Below are 20,684 nucleotides of genomic sequence, written 5' to 3'. Positions count from 1 at the left end.
TGATATTTGCAACACATATCAACTAACTAACTGATCTAAACTACCGTATATCGCTATGTACAAGGCAAGTTTTTCGTACCTAGAATTAGAGGGCTTTCACAGGGTTGAAGAATTTTGATGTTTTTTCCCCAACACAAAGACATTACTGTTAGCACGTAACACCAGAAATACTTTGTCCAAAAATCTGCACTAAAGTACACAAACTAATCATATAATTACACTGTCTGGTTATAAAAAGAGTTCATTATGTATCTGGACTGATGTTTGTAATATATTTTATTAATTTTATTCAAAACTTCATTCAGTATTGTTTATATTCATTTCAGTGAAATCGTATGTGATGTGATCGGAAGATCTCACAACTAACCATTATTTACAGCAACCACGGTCATATTACCGCTATTGACGCCTTGAAACATAAATTTTATATATATATTGTAAATGCCATACATTGACTCTCTAAAGTCATTTTTATTGTAGTTTGACAACTATATGTAAACATAAAGTTTTCGCTATCGCGAGCGCGGGAGCATTGACGGTGATTGGTCAAATTGTTCCATACGACAAAATATCCGGGAAAATAATATTGAAAAAAATATTCCTGATAAAATAATATTTTCAGATACAGTTCTTCTGATCATTGTATCAAAATTCTTTAAAGTTATAGTAGTGGGTAATTATCAACCAAATAACCAGTAGATTCTGAAAAATGTGTGTACAGCTGATTGCTTCTCCCAGCATAGTTCAGGACAAACTGCAGATGGTAATCTTAATCTCTGCATGTAAAACAATGCCTTTCAGAACAGGAAATACAATTGCATCGATAAATCATCATGTCTGGTGTGTTTTTTATCTCAGATTTTAAATTTGTCTTGACCAAATTTAATTGTTATGATCTGTTTGTTTCCCTGAATTCGCTGAATGGATACGATGTAATTTTTTTCTGCAGAAGACAAACACGTTTTTATTGCAAATGTAGGGATTGTATATGCGCTTGTGACGTGCTTGATTCTGATTCACTTTATAGACAGGGTATATAAATTAGCATCGATTTTGAAGGCTTGTACAGGGGGGTCGCCTTATACAGGGCGTCACTTTATAGACGGCGATATACTGTAGTTGCCATTTTTTCGCTTTGTGGATTATGAGTATCAGTGGCAGTGGTATCGTTTCAATTTTTGAAAACTGATACTGGAATTGATAATTCTATCTTTATCCGCTGCCCTGAAGTGGGGCAGGGGATATAGGAACAGAGTTCGTCCATCCGTCTGTGGGCTGCTCAAAGAGGACAAATTTTCTCTAAAACTTAAGTCAGAGAAATAAAATTTTATTCACTGACGTTACTGGTCATGATCTCAAATGTGTTCGAAAATTGGTGTCGTAAATTCATTTTTAATGAGTTATGTCCCTAGCTCCGTGCTTTTCTACTTACTGCATACTGTGTGAAATGGGGACAAGTTTTCTCAGAAACTACTGAAGTAACATGAATGAAAGAGGAGGTTCTACGAGATACTTGTCAAGGCTGAGTTTGAAAATTGGTCCTCTCAGTTATTGTTTTACAGAGTTATGTCCCTTGTTATTATTAAATTTTAAAATTTGGATTTGAAAATTTGTATGAATCATGAAAAGTCATATGACATGAATCCTAGCTTTATAGAACAGTGACATAAGACATAAGGATTGGTTAGGCCACACTTTTTTTATTTCTTGGTTCACTGATTTCAAACTCATTTCAAAAGTGAGAGGCCAATTTTGTCCTAAAAAGTTAGGTTGGTATAAAAAAAATTTATTCCGGAGTAACGAATGTAAAACAACTCAATCTTTCAAGAACAATTTTAATTTATTATATTCCTTGCACTCAGCTTGTGCACAAATGGCAGTATAGCAAAATTCATGTCATGGGTGGAAATGCATGAAAGACGCCGCTATTTTGGCAGCATGGGCGACATTTAACTCTTTCAACACCAGCCAACCAGAAGATTACTGCTGTGGCACAAGTTCCCAGAGACTCTTGTGTGATTGATGAAGCCAACATTTATCAAGGAAATTATAACTACATGTTTGGCAATGCACTATTTGAAAGGTCTAATTAATCCTATCTTATATAAATAGGAAAGCAATGTTTAAATAATTCATTTACAACTTAATTAAGTTCGTTTTAAGTTAAAAATAATGTAAGCCCTAACATTCATTACGTCCAGATTAAGGACCAATGAAGCGAAAATTTGACGATTTATGGCAATTATAAGATTTCATAAAATCCACTTACCTATTTCTTTGGTATTTTCATTTGTCTACGTAATCAGAACATTATATTAAAAAGAATTACAAATAATATCTGTCATCACCCATTTCCCGATGATAGAGGCTGTCCACTCATGAGGAAATACCTCAGTTTTCGAAGCTTCGTATGAATAGCATGTATGTCGAAGGCTGCCATATCAGTATCCATTAAAAAAACCTTATATTGTTTCACCAACATAATCTGCTAAAAGGTTCGTGATTGGTCAAATGTATGCATGTGACCTAAGGCAGCCAATGAAATTACAGCAAAGATACCGTCTTGTGTATGATAATTTTTAGATTTTGATGAAAGGTTTGGGTTAAATCATGTTATTCTGAATGTTTAAAGCATGAAATTGCGATCTATATTAAAAATATGGAACTTCATTGATGTATAGTGCTAGGTTACGAGCTGTGACAAAGAGTTCTTAGGCATATATTTGGCACTAAAGACATCGTGTCCAAGCCAAGAAATCGAGGCAACGAAAGCCGAGATGTCATTTGACTTACATTACATGCGATTGCACGAAAAGATGGAAATAATAACTAAGATGTCAGTTAGGCAACTTTTAGATGTATTTTTGTTGATTTTATTACTTTGGCCACTTTGTATAATATATTAAAAGATTTGCTTGAAATATCTTTATTTTGCTATTTGACATGTTTGATGAGGATCCGTTGTTGAAGTGAGTGTCTGTGAATTTTATTGTCCCCCGCCGCGCGAAAGCGCGGAGCGGGGGATATAGTATTCACGACCATACGCCCTTCCGTACGTCCCACCTGTTTGTTGCCGCGATATCTCAACAACTAAACACTGGATTGTCTTCATATTTGGAACTATGGTGTATATACAGACACCGCAGACACCAGTCGGTTTTGGTTACCTGGACCCCATTTTCAAGGTCACAGCAGGCAAATCTGCTTTTGGAGTTGGAAAACGGTGTTGTCGCTATATCTCAAGAACTAATCGCTGGATTGTTTTCATATTTGGAACTATGGTGTATATACAGACTCCGCAGACACCAGTTGATTCTGGTGACCTTGACCCCATTTTCAAGGTCACAGCAGGCAAATCTGCTTTTGGAGTTGGAAAACGGTGTTGCCGCGATATCTCAAGAACTAATCGCTGGATTGTTTTCATATTTGGAACTATGGTGTATATACAGACACCAGTTGATACTGGTGACCTTGACCCCATTTTCAAGGTCACAGCAGGCAAATCTGCTTTTGGAGTTGGAAAACGGTGTTGCCGCGATATCTCAAGAACTAATCGCTGGATTGTTTTCATATTTGGAACTATAGTGTATATACAGACACCGCAGACACCAGTTGGTTTTGGTGACCTTGACCCCATTTTCAAGGTCACAGCAGGCAAATCTGCTTTTGGAGTTGGAAAACGGTGTTGCCGCAATATCTCAAGAACTAATCGCTGGATTGTCTTCATATTTGGTATTATGGTGTATATACAGGCGGGGGACATTTCGTCACTTTGTGACAAATACTTGTTTTCAATAACATTTCGGGAATAGTGAATCATATTTTTATCTATTGATAAAAAATTAGAAAATGAAATGGAATACGTATTTCAGACATTGTGAAATGTGATAGATTTAATAAATGAATGATACAACAGGTAGGTTAATAAGATCATAAACTATTTTGACGTGACTTGGCCGTGACTGTGGTGACTCGTGGCTTCTTGGCCGGTGTACCGGCTAACAGTGTTGAAAGAGTTAAACTGGTCACCACTGCACTTTGCGTTGGCAAGCTTTGATGGTATTAGAGAAGGATCCCAGCAAGAAAGATCAGAGTGACTTCCCTTTGCTTTACACTCGCGGAGCAAATGAAATAATTTTTTGTTTGAACTTATTATGCATTTTTTAAAGTGAAGATCGATGGTAAAAAAAGGAGTACTTTGTATTTCTATTTTTTTTCCTCATTTGGACTTGAAAAGAGCGGCGCATCTGTAAACCAAATAATTATAAAAATGTCGCCTTATGAAGTGACCCCTTGATATATATACCCTGACAGCCATCAGGATGAATGGATGTGCAAGATACTATCAGGACTTAATATTTGGTCGATATGAAGCAATTCTGTACACAAAGGTATAACAAAAACTAAACTCAGGCAATAGTTTGCTGACATGGATATGAGACAATATCAAAATACATTGCACAAATCCATTTGCTGAAGTAAAATAAAGATATTTTCCAAAATTTATTCAATTTGGTTTCATGAGTTTAAGTCAATGTAGATCATTATAACACACATTTGAAAATCTGGGTTTCAGTGCCAGTTGTTGAGTTGTAGGTCAGGTTGGCTGTGATTTACCTCACTAGCTGCAGAACTATTGCTTGGATGCAGGTTGGGATTGTAATGTTGTAAGTGGAATCTGTCAAGCAGCACTTGTGGAGGGGGAGGCAGCATAGACTGGGGTGTCCTACACCTCTCAGGCTGATACTTTACTCTATTGAGGAACTAACTCGTTGTACGAGCCAACTTGATTATTTAACACATGTTTTAAACTTGGCGAAGATTAAAATTCTTGTTTAGGGCTAGCTTATGGCTGTAATAAAAAGTTATTTTTATCAAGAAAGCTTGAGGATTGAAATGTATTGGCCTCTGTTGGACTGTATGGGCAGAGTGCCAGTGTTGGTGGTGTGTTTGTTGTGAGTAGGGCTGTCAACCAACACTTGTACATGTTAGACAGGGGTCAGAGTGAGTCTCACTCACTGGCTAGGTGGATTCTTGGTAGAGCTGTCAGTGGAGGGATGGGGGGGAATATGACCCCTGGCATCAGGGATGTGGGGTGGCAGATGGAGGGGTGGGGTGGATTCTGCTAAGCAAGGTGATGGAGTTTAGTGAAAGGAGAGAGTAGGGGAACTGAAGGTTGGGATGCTGTTTGGCCAGATGAACTTTACAACTGATCTGGATTACTTATAAATCAGATTACTTCTCCTTCAACTTCCAGATGTTGGGAGGTCATGTTAAGTGTTCTATTTTGACTGTGGAGACAGATTGACAGACAGTAGGAGATTCTCAGTATAATGGCTGTGGCAGGTTTGGTATTTTGCTTGCATTTTGGAATGTTTGAACCAATGCTATCTAATACATATGAACCATTGGCAACAGGCAATTCAGAACATCATTGAATGGGAAGTGCTTAAAATAAAAATGAGTACAAATCCAATCAAATTATCCTGCAAAAATATCAAGTAAAATTATTTACAAAATGTCATTTGTTTTGCAGGTTTTGATCGTAGCATTCCCGGATTTTCCCGCTACTCAGTGGTGGGTAATCCCCCAGAGGAGTTTAACCTGATGATAGTCAACACCCAGCTGGATGATGATGCCGAGTATCGATGTCAGGTGCTGCCTGCTCAGAACAACCCTCCAATACAAGCCTTCGCTCATCTTACAGTGCTAGGTTAGTAGCTTCAGTTACCCAGTGTAACCCTCCAATACAAGCCTTCGCTCATCTTACAGTGCTAGGTTAGTAGCTTCAGTTACCCAGTGTAACCCTCCAATACAAGCCTTCGCTCATCTTACAGTGCTAGGTTAGTAGCTTCAGTAGCCAGTGTAACCCTTCAATACAGACCTTCGCTCATCTTACAGTGCTAGGTTAGTAGCTTCAGTAGCCAGTGTAACCCTCCAATACAGGCCTTCACTCATCTGACAGTGCTAGGTTAGTAGCTTCAGTAGCCAGTGGAACCCTCCAATACAGGCCTTGGCTCATCTTACAGTGCTAGGTTAGTAGCTTCAGTAGCCAGTGTAACCCTCCAATACAGACCTTCACTCATCTTACAGTGCTAGGTTAGTAGCTTCAGTAGCCAGTGGAACCCTCCAATACAGGCCTTCGCTCATCTTACAGTGCTAGGTTGGTAGCTTCAGTAGCCAGTGTAACCCTCCAGTACAGACCTTCGCTCATCTTACAGTGCTAGGTTAGTAGCTTCAGTAGCCAGTGTAACCCTCCAATACAGACCTTCACTCATCTGACAGTGCTAGGTTAGTAGCTTCAGTAGCCAGTGTAACCCTCCAATACAGACCTTCACTCATCTTACAGTGCTAGGTTAGTAGCTTCAGTAGCCAGTGTAACCCTCCAATACAGGCCTTGGCTCATCTTACAGTGCTAGGTTAGTAGCTTCAGTAGCCAGTGTAACCCTCCAATACAGGCCTTGGCTCATCTTACAGTGCTAGGTTAGTAGCTTCAGTAGCCAGTGTAACCCTCCAATACAGGCCTTCGCTCATCTTACAGGGCTAGGTTAGTAGCTTCAGTTACCCAGTGTAACCCTCCAATACAGACCTTCGCTCATCTTACAGTGCTAGGTTAGTAGCTTCAGTAGCCAGTGTAACCCTCCAATACAGGCCTTGGCTCTTCTGACAGTGCTAGGTTAGTAGCTTCAGTAGCCAGTGTAGCCCACCAATACAAGCCTTGGCTCATCTTACAGGGCTAGGTTAGTAGCTTCTGTAGCCAGTGTAACCCTCCAATACAGGCCTTGGCTCTTCTGACAGTGCTAGGTTAGTAGCTTCAGTAGCCAGTGTAGCCCTCCAATACAAGCCTTGGCTCATCTTACAGTGCTAGGTTAGTAGCTTCAGTAGCCAGTGGAACCCTCCAATACAGGCCTTGGCTCTTCTGACAGTGCTAGGTTAGTAGCTTCAGTAGCCAGTGTAGCCCTCCAATACAGACCTTCGCTCATCTTACAGGGCTAGGTTAGTAGCTTCAGTAGCCAGTGTAACCCTCCAATACAGGCCTTGGCTCATCTTACAGGGCTAGGTTAGTAGCTTCAGTAGCCAGTGTAACCCTCCAATACAGGCCTTGGCTCATCTTACAGTGCTAGGTTAGTAGTTTCAGTAGCCAGTGTAGCCCTCCAATACAAGCCTTCGCTCATCTTACAGGGCTAGGTTAGTAGCTTCAGTAGCCAGTTTAGCCCTCCAATACAGACCTTCGCTCATCTTACAGTGCTAGGTTAGTAGCTTCTGTAGCCAGTGTAGCCCTCCAATACAAGCCTTGGCTCATCTTACAGTGCTAGGTTAGTAGCTTCAGTAGCCAGTGTAACCCTCCAGTACAGGCCTTCGCTCATCTTACAGTGCTAGGTTAGTAGCTTCAGTAGCCAGTGTAACCCTCCAATACAGACCTTCGCTCATCTTACAGTGCTAGGTTAGTAGCTTCTGTAGCCAGTGTAACCCTCCAATACAGGCCTTGGCTCATCTTACAGGGCTAGGTTAGTAGCTTCAGTAGCCAGTGTAACCCTCCAATACAGGCCTTGGCTCTTCTGACAGTGCTAGGTTAGTAGCTTCAGTAGCCAGTGTAGCCCTCCAATACAAGCCTTGGCTCATCTTACAGTGCTAGGTTAGTAGCTTCAGTAGCCAGTGTAACCCTCAAATACAGGCCTTTGCTCTTCTTGCAGTGCTAGGTTAGTAGCTTCAGTAGCCAGTGCTACCCTCCGATTCAAGCCTTCATTCATCTTACAGTGCTAGGGGTTAGTAGCTTCAGTAGCCAGTGTAACCCTCCAATACAAACCTTCGCTTTTCTTGCAGTGCTAGTTTAGTAGCTTGAGTAGCTGGTGACACCCTCCTATACCCGTAGAAGAGAATAGATTCGGTGGCCAGTGCAACTTACCTATCCATGCCTGTGCTTATCTTACAGTGCAACCTACCTGTCCATGCCTGTGCTTATCTTACAGTGCAACCTACCTATCCATGCCTGTGCTTATCTTACAGTGCAACCTACCTGTCCATGCCTGTGCTTATCTTACAGTGCAACCTACCTGCCCATTCCTGTGCTTATCTTACAGTGCAACCTACCTGTCCATGCCTGTGCTTATCTTACAGTGCAACCTACCTGTCCATGCCTGTGCTTATCTTACACTGCAACCTACCTGTCCATGCCTGTGCTTATCTTACACTGCAACCTACCTGTCCATGCCTGTGCTTATCTTACAGTGCAACCTACCTGTCCATGCCTGTGCTTATCTTACAGTGCAACCTACCTATCCATGCCTGTGCTTATCTTACAGTGCAACCTACCTGTCCATGCCTGTGCTTATCTTACAGTGCAACCTACCTATCCATGCCTGTGCTTATCTTACAGTGCAACCTACCTGCCCATTCCTGTGCTTATCTTACAGTGCAACCTACCTGTCCATGCCTGTGCTTATCTTACACTGCAACCTACCTGTCCATGCCTGTGCTTATCTTACAGTGCAACCTACCTGTCCATGCCTGTGCTTATCTTACAGTGCAACCTACCTATCCATGCCTGTGCTTATCTTACAGTGCAACCTACCTGTCCATGCCTGTGCTTATCTTACAGTGCAACCTACCTGTCCATGCCTGTGCTTATCTTACAGTGCAACCTACCTGTCCATGCCTGTGCTTATCTTACAGTGCAACCTACCTGTCCATGCCTGTGCTTATCTTACAGTGCAACCTACCTATTCATGCCTTACTGTTCCTGTGTTTGTGTAAGCACTGAGAGTCCTTTTTGTAATGATTGTTCCAGGTGTTTGATGTTTCTAACTTTAATTAAATTCCTTTACCCTGAAGTTGAAAACAAAGATGGATGTTGGTGGAATTATAACTATATGTTTAGCCAAATTCTGCCAGTATGATTAAGTGAAATATTTTCCAAAACACATTGCCTATAATTTAAACCAGATATTGATTGGCTACAGTCATTGTCTCTGATACAATTAATAATCGCTGGTGTGATGGGGGCCTGTCTGATTCTTTCATCAAATGTTTGGGAGTTGGCTATTCCCCCCCCCCGGGAGTGATCCTATCTCCCATTTTCAAAATATTCCGGAGCCAAGATGTCCGTTGTGTCAGCAGTAATAAACATAACATTTGCCGCCCACATTTTCCGTATTTGACGTAATAAGCGCCCACAGTGATATTTTCTGATACATTGTCAAGTGAACAATCCCAATAAGCAACCCTTCCAATTGATCAATATGCACAAAACTTATTTATTCGTGTAAAATACACACTTTGTATAATACACACCCTTTTGTATCGGCTGCGAGTATATATATGACTGTCATGATCCATATTAAATTATGCAAGTTGACCATTTTGTTGCATTTTTTTAGTGTTCATTGTATATCTGGACTTACATTTGTAATCAGTTTTATTCAAAATTTCATTCAATAATGTTTACATAGATTTCGGCGAAATCCTGTGTCCTTCCGATACTTATAACTTCAGTTGACCCCGTTCCATTGGACCTGCTTTACCACATACATACTCATACAAACAAATGTCACAGTTTTCTTTTAATGAGAAAATATCTCAAAATGTGATAAACTATTTCCATTTGTGTAGTTTCCATTTGTTTACATCACATAGCTTCAATGACACAGTCACTTTGATGTGTAAATATGTATTGTCGTGCACCTCACTGTCGTAGTTTTAGTAGCATATTTATATAATTATGCAAAACAATATGTAGAGCATTTGTTTATAAAAGAGAGAAAAGTCTGGTCACGTGATATGCAAAATATGCACGATACGATGGGGGATAATTTAGAAAATGTTTCAGATACGCATCACAGCATACATCAAGGTCTAACACTCATTTACAGACATATTTCCCAACAATTATGTTCTGATTTCAAGCTTGGGTATAGTGTGTGAAACAGCTGTGTAAAGGGGGGCTAGTGCATTATTTCATGATGAGTTTTCATGTTTTTTGGCATTGTACCATGAGCACGTAACACCGGAAATACCAGGTCAAGAAATTACTCATGTTATTTCACTGTCTGGTCACAAAAACTGATCATTGCATATCTGGACTTATGTTTGTAACCTATTTTAAAGATTCCAAATCTCATTCTGTATTGTTTACATTAATTTCAGTGAAAACCTTTGTAAAGTTATTGGTAGATCGCACAACTCACTGTGATTTACAGCAACCATGGTCAGATAACCGTTATTGACACCTTGAAACGAACAAATATGACTTTTAATGAGACATTTGAGATAAAACATCACCAGACATGTTGATTTACCATTTAAATTGTATTTTTTGTTCTGCTAGGCATTGTTTTATACGCAGGGATTAAGATTACATTGTTTTTTTTCTCGTAAACTGAGCTGGAAACAGCAATCAGCAGTACACACGTTTTCTTCAAATCTACCGATGATTCGGTCAAGACACAACCAATGATTTAACTTTATAGGATAGTAAATAGTATATTCCAATTTCTTGTTATTTTAGATGCAGCTTTAACTAAATATATTTTTAATAATTATAACCCTAAGCGAAGCAGCTGATCGCTACTGTCGGTTATTATTTCCCACATGGAACCAGTTTGACCAGTCACCATTGAGGCTCCCACACACGTGATCACGAGAACTACGTGTTGACATAGAATCATCTAACTATAACAAATATGACTTTTAACAAGTCAAAGTATGGCATTAATGATATATGTATCCATTCTCTGTCAACTAAAGTTCGTTTCAAGGTGTCAATAACGGTTATCTGACCATGGTTGCTGTAAATCACAGCGAGTTGTGCGATCTACCAATAACTTCACACACGTTTTTGCCGAAATTAATTAAAACAATATTAAAAGGAATCTTAAATAAAATTTATGAAATAAATTACAAACATAAGTCCAGATATACAAAGAACATTTTTTTATAGCCAGACTGTAATTACATGATTAATTTGCGTACTTCAGTATGGATTTGTTGACATGGTATTTTCTGTGTTACTTGCTCACGGTAATGTCTTTCCATTGTGGGAAAAAAACATCAAAACTCATTATTGCGTGTATAATGCACACCCCCTTTCTACCCAGCTGTGTTTTTTGGAAAGTGCGCACTATGCTCAAGAAAATATGGTAGAGTAAATCTGCAACTAAAATAACACGATATTGAACAATATTCATCTTGATAAAATAATAGTTTTCAGGTACAATTCTTCATTGCATCAAAATTTGTTAAAGTCATATTATTGGGTAATATTTGACTGAATCACCGGTAGATTGTGAGAAAACGTGTGTACACCCGATTGCTGTTTCCAGTTTAGTTTACGAGAAAATACACACGGTAATCTTAATTTCTGCATATAAGACAATGCCTACAGTCTTGAAGGTAATTTAAGGTACTGACGTTTACTACAATATCTGAAAAACTATTGGACCTACTCCAGTCAAAGTTGGTATGAGATTATTAAACAGTCATACATAACTGGATATTACATTTAAAGACAATCGGTGCATGAATAAAAAATCTGTCTATTTAGCTATCACTATATTTCATCAACAACCAGACCTGTTCGTCACGGATGGGACGAGCATTCATTGAAACAGCCATCTGCAAAATGCTTCCCCTGCGTCACAGGGCCATATGACACAGTTTAACCAATCAACTCAACTCGAAAGGGTGCACGGGAATCACGCACACACGAATACAGTGTTAAAGTTGGGCGTCTCAACATGCGTTATTCCCGTGTTGACAATGACAAGTTCAATCACGTTATTTCAACAACCAACATTAATAAAACTGTAAATATTTTGTTTTGCAAATTTGTCTCGCAAAGTGTTTAGTAAATCTTTTCATTTGTACCATGGAATTTTTTAAAAACCTTTTCATTGCGAACATTGCAAGAGACATTGTGTCAGTGCAGTCTGCTGGTCAATGTTGGCCAATCATGCTCCCCATACCTCTGACATGGAATACAGATGTACTCCCAGTTGATTATGAAGAAACAAGTTGATTACCAAACAGGTGCAACACTAATTGCTTAATTGATGGTAAGCTTTACCTGAAGCTCTTGGTCATTGAGACTGATACATATCGTTCGTGTGAAGTGTATAAATTTGTAACTTGGCAATAAACTAAATTACCCTGTTCTTCTTTTGATATATGTAGCAATCAATAAACAAATATACCAAACTAACCACATGTTAATTGCTTTATTTGATAACAAGTGTTACTGGTTGGTTTGGCTGCTGTCTTGTCTGATCCTATAGTGAGCCTCACTTACGACTCACTGATCCTCTTGATGTTTTTGCAAATTGTTGATGGGCATTAAAACCGTGATACCGACAACTTTACTCAGCCAGCAAATATAGCGGAAGGGCCAACACTCAAAGATACACCTATACGTATGACACTTGTCAGGGCGTTATGCTTGTTTACAGATATTGAGGAGTTTGTGTAACAAAATATAATGTTAACGATTATTGATGTTCATCAAAGCAGACATGCTAATAATTATTACCGGTACTAATTTGTTTAGAATTGACACACTTTAGATGACAGTTTCCCACATATTCCAGATTTTCTCTGTCATTGTCCCAGATTCTTTTTGTTTGCTGTTCACCGCCATACTCAGCAATATTCCATCTATATGACGTCATTCTGTAAATCATTGACTCTGGGCCCGACAATCCAGTGATTGGCATCATGAGCACAGATCTACACAATTGGGATATGATGACATGCATCAACCAAGTCAGCAAGGGTTGATATCTCTGAATGTGTTTGAGGGTTTAAGTCAGTAGCATTTCTTCAGCTCTTAAACTACACACAAGCCCCAGCTTGTATTTACCTCACAAGGTTACTTCCCTTTAGAAGCTGTATGAAACTACAAGGAATTTCATTCAAGCTGTAGGAGGGGTGGGGTAGCCTAATGGTTGAAACATTCGCTCATCACGACGAAGGCCCGGGCTCGATTCCTCACATGAGTACAATGTGTAAGGCCCATTTCTGGAGTCCACCACCGTGATATTGCTAAAAGCGGTGTAAAACCATACTCACTCACTCCAGTTGTAATCCTAATTCACCTGTCTTGCTGTGATGCCCTTGTAAAACTCGAACCTCTATGATAGGCAGGAAATATTATCTGATAGCCCTAGATATAAGGGAGGGCATGAAGTAGAGGTATTTATGTACCTCACACAATGTTGTCTCCTAATATGCACATGTCATTCTCAACCTGGTGCTAAATACATAGTTTCCACCTATTTTGGACCTTATTTCTTTCTTACATGGAAAGGTCAGGATTGGGTAAATTTTGTTGAAAGTACAGCAACCAGTAAAGATCTCAGTTTCATGTATTTAACCAGAGAGAGAAATTAGACTCGACAGTAAACTTTAAAGTAGCCTCATCTTAACTCATCTCCATCTCCTTAAGTCTTGATGTAGGTGAGGAGGGCTCGCTGGTGTTTGTGGTGGTGGGTGTAGTGAAGTGATGGGCATGACATCAAGGTGTAGGGTATCTGTAAACATAGGGTTTACACTGCTGACACTGCCAGTAACACTGTGATATGTCTGGAGCTAACAGTCACTATGAACATTTATGTGTTATTGCTTGTGATAGAAGAACAGCAAGTCTGTTGTGCATGTTTGATCAGCCTTGTTTGAATGGATCATGTTTTGTATTCATGTAGACGGTTTGCTTATTGGTTGATCTTAAGATGGCACAAACATGTCTTGCTTTTGTATTAACAGCAGCTATTATTTGAAGAAAAAGCTTTCATTAGAGCTGTTTGTGGTGCAGATTATTTGAAGATGAAATGTAACGAGATTGCAGCTGCCGACATGATCAGATTTGTACTTGTTCTCCAGATAAAGGTGAATGCTCTTGTAGCCCTTCAATGAAGAACTTCAGATTAACGCAGGACATTATTGCCAATCCTAAAAAACTCATTAATTGTCAAAAGAAAAAAATCAAAACCGACAACAGCATAATACTTGACAGAAATGAATGAGTGCTGTATCATTTGTTGCCTGTAGGCGTGAAATTGACTCGCAATGAGCAACATTTTGATATTGACTAATTGTAAGCATTCCTCACCATCGTCGGTGCTTCGGAAGTTGGTGATTGTGGCCAGCAATGTGCCGCAGTTTAAGTGTAGCCAGTTTTTATCACAACTTGTACAAAAATGTGTGCTAGAAGATGAATTTGTGTGAAAGCATCATCTCTTGCGGAAGAGTTGATGAAAAGGCAGTAGCTTTGAAAACTCATTAGGTCTCTGCTTTGTAAAATTTAATTTTCACTGGGCGATTGATTTCTTTGCTTCTGGTTTTCGTCAGATATTGTTTCTTGTGTTAAATCTGCTTGCGTTACATTGGAGGCCCCTCACTGTACTTTTTGTTTCCTTTCGATACTAGACGCTTTTGGAAGAAAAAAAGTTGTGTAAATCAAATTTCTAACATGTAAGTGCATCAAGCATTGTGGTGAACTGCAACCAAAATGAGAATTTTTTTGTTTTGAGAGTAAAACATTGACAGATAACTTATCACGTAGAGGAGTTTAATTTGTAAAGAAAAAATGTAAGAAAAATCAGAAAAGATGAATTTATTTAAAGTGTGGCCCAGTAGAAAGACTCAAAAAGATTGAAGTGGAATGAATTGAAGTGAGCTTTTTCACAATCTCATCAAGAAAAACAAAAGATTTAGAATATTTCTTGAAGGCCAGAAATACTCTAGTGGGTATTGTGGAATGATCATGGTGGGTGGAGAAAACCGGCAGATTAAGTCCAAGATGGCAGGATTTTTTTATGGTGTCCTTGTTTGAATGGATCATGTTTTGTAAAGTGGAAAAGATATCATGTTACCCACATTATGCCAATCTGAAACTGTTAATCATTGCTCTACAAATTGAGTTGAATTCCCTGTGGATTTATGCTGATTTTGAAGGAAGAAATACATGTGATAAATGAGACCAATTATGTTTAATTGCATGTTGCTTGTTCCAAGGCCTAATTGACAAAGTGAGTTATGTTTCGTTGCCATTAAAATTGCCTTACTGGGTAAAACCACTTCAAACAACTATCTGGTCGAAAGAAAAAGGTAACTAGCAGTGTAAAGATCTTTCAGCATGTATTGACTATTGATGGGGGAGATCAGTCGTATCATTGTCAGGCAGCTTGAATTAGTTTTTCTCCAACATACCAAGAAGAGAAGGAATCGTTATTGAGAGAACCCTTATTCAGTGAATTCACTTTATACACTGATCTTGTATGTGTTTTCCTCCTACTGTGAGGTTCCCTGGAAAAAATACAATCTGTCCCTTGAAAGAGCTAAATTTTAGTTTGTCTTAATCTGTGCATGAAACAGAGATCTACTGTTGGCAGCTCATGTGTTGAAAAGAATTACAACAGTGTAGCAAAAGAATGAATGACTCCACCTCCAACCAACCCACTCACTTATGTAGTATCAGGAGAGCAGCATGATATTTCATTCGACACATGGAATATCCTATTTATTATATACTTTTTGTGTAGTTGTCTAGATATCGCAGGACACCAACACCACCACCAACCCACTCACTTATGTAGTATCACTGTGTAGATATCGCAGGACACCAACACCACCACCAACCCACTCACTTATGTAGTATCACTGTGTAGATATCGCAGGACACCAACACCACCACCAACCCACTCACTTATGTAGTATCACTGTGTAGATATCTCAGGACACCAACACCACCACCAACCCACTCACTCACTTATGTAGTATCACTGTGTAGATATTGCAGGACACCAACACCACCACCAACCCACTCACTTATGTAGTATCACTGTGTAGATATCGCAGGACACCAACACCACCACCAACCCACTCACTTATGTAGTATCACTGTGTAGATATCGCAGGACACCAACACCACCACCAACCCACTCACTTATGCAGTATCACTGTGTAGATATCGCAGGACACCAACACCACCACCAACCCACTCACTTATGTAGTATCACTGTGTAGATATCGCAGGACACCAACACCACCACCAACCCACTCACTTATGTAGTATCACTGTGTAGATATCTCAGGACACCACCAACCCACTCACTTATGTAGTATCACTGTGTAGATATCGCAGGACACCAACACCACCACCAACCCACTCACTTATGTAGTATCACTGTGTAGATATCTCAGGACACCACCAACCCACTCACTTATGTAGTATCACTGTGTAGATATCTCAGGACACCAACACCACCACCAACCCACTCACTTATGTAGTATCACTGTGTAGATATCGCAGGACACCAACACCACCACCAACCCACTCACTTATGTAGTATCACTGTGTAGATATCGCAGGACACCACCAACCCACTCACTTATGTAGTATCACTGTGTAGATATCGCAGAACACCACCAACCCACTCACTTATGTAGTATCACTGTGTAGATATCGCAGGACACCAACACCACCACCAACCCACTCACTTATGTAGTATCACTGTGTAGATATCTCAGGACACCAACACCACCATCAACCCACTCACTTATGTAGTATCACTGTGTAGATATCGCAGGACACCAACACCACCACCAACCCACTCACTTATGTAGAATCACTGTGTAGATATTGCAGGACACCAACACCACCACCAACCCACTCACTTATGTAGTATCACTGTGTAGATATTGCAGGACACCACCAACCCACTCACTTATGTAGTATCACTGTGTAGATATCGCAGGACACCAACACCACCACCAACCCACTCACTTATGTAGTATCACTGTGTAGATATCGCAGGACACCAACACCACCACCAACCCACTCACTTATGTAGTATCACTGTGTAGATATCTCAGGACACCACCAACCCACTCACTTATGTAGTATCACTGTGTAGATATCGCAGGACACCAACACCACCACCACCAACCCACTCACTTATGTAGTATCACTGTGTAGATATCTCAGGACACCACCAACCCACTCACTTATGTAGTATCACTGACTCACTGTGTAGATATCTCAGGACACCAACACCACCACCAACCCACTCACTTATGTAGTATCACTGTGTAGATATCGCAGGACACCAACACCACCACCAACCCACTCACTTATGTAGTATCACTGTGTAGATATCGCAGGACACCACCAACCCACTCACTTATGTAGTATCACTGTGTAGATATCGCAGGACACCACCAACCCACTCACTTATGTAGTATCACTGTGTAGATATCGCAGGACACCAACACCACCACCAACCCACTCACTTATGTAGTATCACTGTGTAGATATCTCAGGACACCAACACCACCACCAACCCACTCATGTAGTATCACTGTGTAGATATCGCAGGACACCAACACCACCACCAACCCACTCACTTATGTAGTATCACTTTGTAGATATTGCAGGACACCAACACCACCACCAACCCACTCATGTAGTATCACTGTGTAGATATCTCAGGACACCAACACCACCACCAACCCACTCACTTATGTAGTATCACTGTGTAGATATTGCAGGACACCAACACCACCACCAACCCACTCACTTATGTAGTATCACTGTGTAGATATCGCAGGACACCACCAACCCACTCACTTATGTAGTATCACTGTGTAGATATCGCAGGACACCAACACCACCACCAACCCACTCACTTATGTAGTATCACTGTGTAGATATCTCAGGACACCAACACCACCACCAACCCACTCACTTATGTAGAATCACTGTGTAGATATTGCAGGACACCAACACCACCACCAACCCACTCACTTATGTAGTATCACTGTGTAGATATCGCAGGACACCACCAACCCACTCACTTATGTAGTATCACTGTGTAGATATCGCAGGACACCAACACCACCACCAACCCACTCACTTATGTAGTATCACTGTGTAGATATCGCAGGACACTCACACCACTAACCCACTCACTCACTTATGTAGTATCACTGTGTAGATATCGCAGGACACCAACACCACCACCAACCCACTCACTTATGTAGTATCACTGTGTAGATATCGCAGGACACCACCAACCCACTCACTTATGTAGTATCACTGTGTAGATATCGCAGGACACCAACACCACCACCAACCCACTCACTTATGTAGTATCACTGTGTAGATATCGCAGGACACCACCTCCAACCCACTCACTTATGTAGTATCACTGTGTAGATATCGCAGGACACCAACACCACCACCAACCCACTCACTCACTTATGTAGTATCACTGTGTAGATATCGCAGGACACCACCAACCCACTCACTTATGTAGTATCACTGTGTAGATATAGCAGGACACCAACACCACCACCAACCCACTCACTTATGTAGTATCACTGTGTAGATATCGCAGGACACCACCACCAACCCACTCACTTATGTAGTATCACTGTGTAGATATCGCAGGACACCAACACCACCACCAACCCACTCACTCACTCACTTATGTAGATCTATATATCATACACCCTGAAACACATAATAACACAATAAATACTAAGTAAAACATTATCATTAATGCTAGATACACAGCATAGGCTTATTACAAGTAATTATTTACATATATTAGTCATCCATTAAACACAAGATAGACTGAACCTTAAACGATTATACTAGAACATATACAGTATGTACATGATCAACGATACCGACATTCAAGGGAGATAACTCCTTGACTTTCATTTGACTATAATATATACACAATATATATACATAATATAAATGCATAACGCTTACACATTCTGCATAAACATATACAATACTTTAAGACAGAAATTAATGATATGATATTACATTAAATGTGGTCATCACAATTAGATTACATTGTAAGTCTTAGACAAATATAAATAACACAATGCATACCCTGTGGGTGATACAAGGGTGTGGATCCAAACTGCCTATATAGCAACACCCTAGATTATCTGAATAAACAATACATAGACTAAAACACTATTTAACATTTAATATATTGAACAAAGTAATACACACATTTTCTTTACAATGATTTGCATTGTATCACATCTGAATCTCTACATTACAAAGCTTATTAAAACACTCTTGAGGTAAAACACTTTCACACATATTTCATTGAAGTGATAGAATACATTTTAGTGATAAAGTATGGATGTTTAGCTTATCCTATGCAGATTTAAATATTTAGACATAAATCAACATTTATGTTAGATTACATACATTTAGTTTACTTCATATAACACTTTGAACATATTGTATTATTTAAATACAACACAAGATAGAGATTATAACCATTTAACTCACCTGATTTAATATTCTCTCTTTACACTTTGCTGGTCTGAGCAGTTCTGTCAGTTTATGTGCTGAGAGAGTATGCAGTGTAATCAAAGCATGCAGTTTAACAATAGGTGTTAGCTTGGCCAATCAGCAGATGAAGCTTCTGGCCATGGGGCAGTTAGTAGGTAAGACAGGTCAGATACACTTTGTTATAGCTGACTGAAACGGACAACTAGTTATATATGATAAATATACGTAAAAACCTAAAATGAAATTAAAACAAATATATACAAAAACTACATCGGCCACATAGATATCGCAGGACACCACCAACCCACTCACTTATGTAGTATCACTGTGTGGATATCGCAGTACACCACCAACCCACTCACTTATGTAGTATCACTGTGTAGATATCTCAGGACACCACCTCCAACCCACTCACTCACTTATGTAGTATCACTGTGTAGCTATAACATATGGCTTATGATGAAAGCTGTATACAGGCTGATGGCCACTGCAAGCAGGTGTCTGTTACAGTGTTGTAGTGTATTCAAGTACAGAACCTAATCCATCACAGAACTACAAAGACAGACAATTCCCTCATTATGACACGTACCTGTATTCCCTTATGCACAACAAAAGTCATCTTGATCACTGTGTTTATGAATGTCTGATAAAATTGATATGAAGGGAATAAAGGTTATATACAATGAAAGAAGACTTCCCTATTTGACTAATGATAAAGAAGTTGGCAGTGCCACCCCTGAGTGTAGCTGACCTTAATTACTGTGACGACATTAATCTTTCAGGGGTTAATAAGATGTTTCATTCCCTGGAGGATTCCCTCGTTCTCCGGGAGAACTCTATGAGCAAGTGTTATAGTCTGTTTTAGGCGTCTAGAAATTCTCTTTGATGTGGCGAGCCTTGGAAGCCAGTAAAATACAGTGTTTGAATAATGGAGAAGCAAGTCAGTCATGTTGGTTGTATAAATCTTGATGGGTTTTTTTTGACAAAAGCAAGGTTTTTGATGTCTCTGAAACAAATGTGTCATTGTGAAATAAACATGAAAAACTGATTATGTGTACTTGATTTATTCTATAGAATTAGTACTGTTTCGCAATTATACAACTGCATCTTACAATTATACTTTAAACACAAATTAATATTTATCTAAAGATGTAAATGTAAGTTTGTAAAATTATTTTATCAAAATATGTGGCATTGTGATAATTCTATGGCTATTTGATAACAGTAAGTACTGGATAAGTCTATGGGTGTTTGATAACTCTAGGTACTTGATAACTCGATAGGTTTTGATAACTCTAGGTACTTTATACCTCCATTGGTATATGATTACTCTATAGGTATTGGATAACTCTATGGGTGTATGATAACTTTA

At 39.5% G+C, this 20,684-nt stretch overlaps 1 protein-coding gene across 5 annotated transcripts in view; it reads left to right on the top strand.

Annotated features, from left to right (window-relative positions):
* Window positions 1-20,684, top strand: part of LOC124116188 (nephrin-like) — a 275,714-nt gene that overhangs the window by 217,451 nt on the left and 37,579 nt on the right. For all 5 annotated transcript variants that reach the window (XM_046477441.2, XM_046477437.2, XM_046477438.2 and 2 more), the window contains exon 3: window positions 5,537-5,713. In XM_046477441.2, coding sequence (XP_046333397.1) covers window positions 5,537-5,713 — 177 coding nt within the window. The remainder of the gene's footprint in view (window positions 1-5,536; window positions 5,714-20,684) is intronic.

This window comes from Haliotis rufescens, unplaced genomic scaffold, assembly GCF_023055435.1.
Source record: "Haliotis rufescens isolate VD_foot unplaced genomic scaffold, xgHalRufe1.0.p SCAF_18, whole genome shotgun sequence".
In the NCBI taxonomy this organism is placed as follows: Eukaryota; Metazoa; Mollusca; class Gastropoda; order Lepetellida; family Haliotidae; genus Haliotis; species Haliotis rufescens.
The sequence above is the reverse complement of the archived record's forward strand: the minus strand, read 5'-3'. Positions and strand labels throughout refer to the sequence as shown.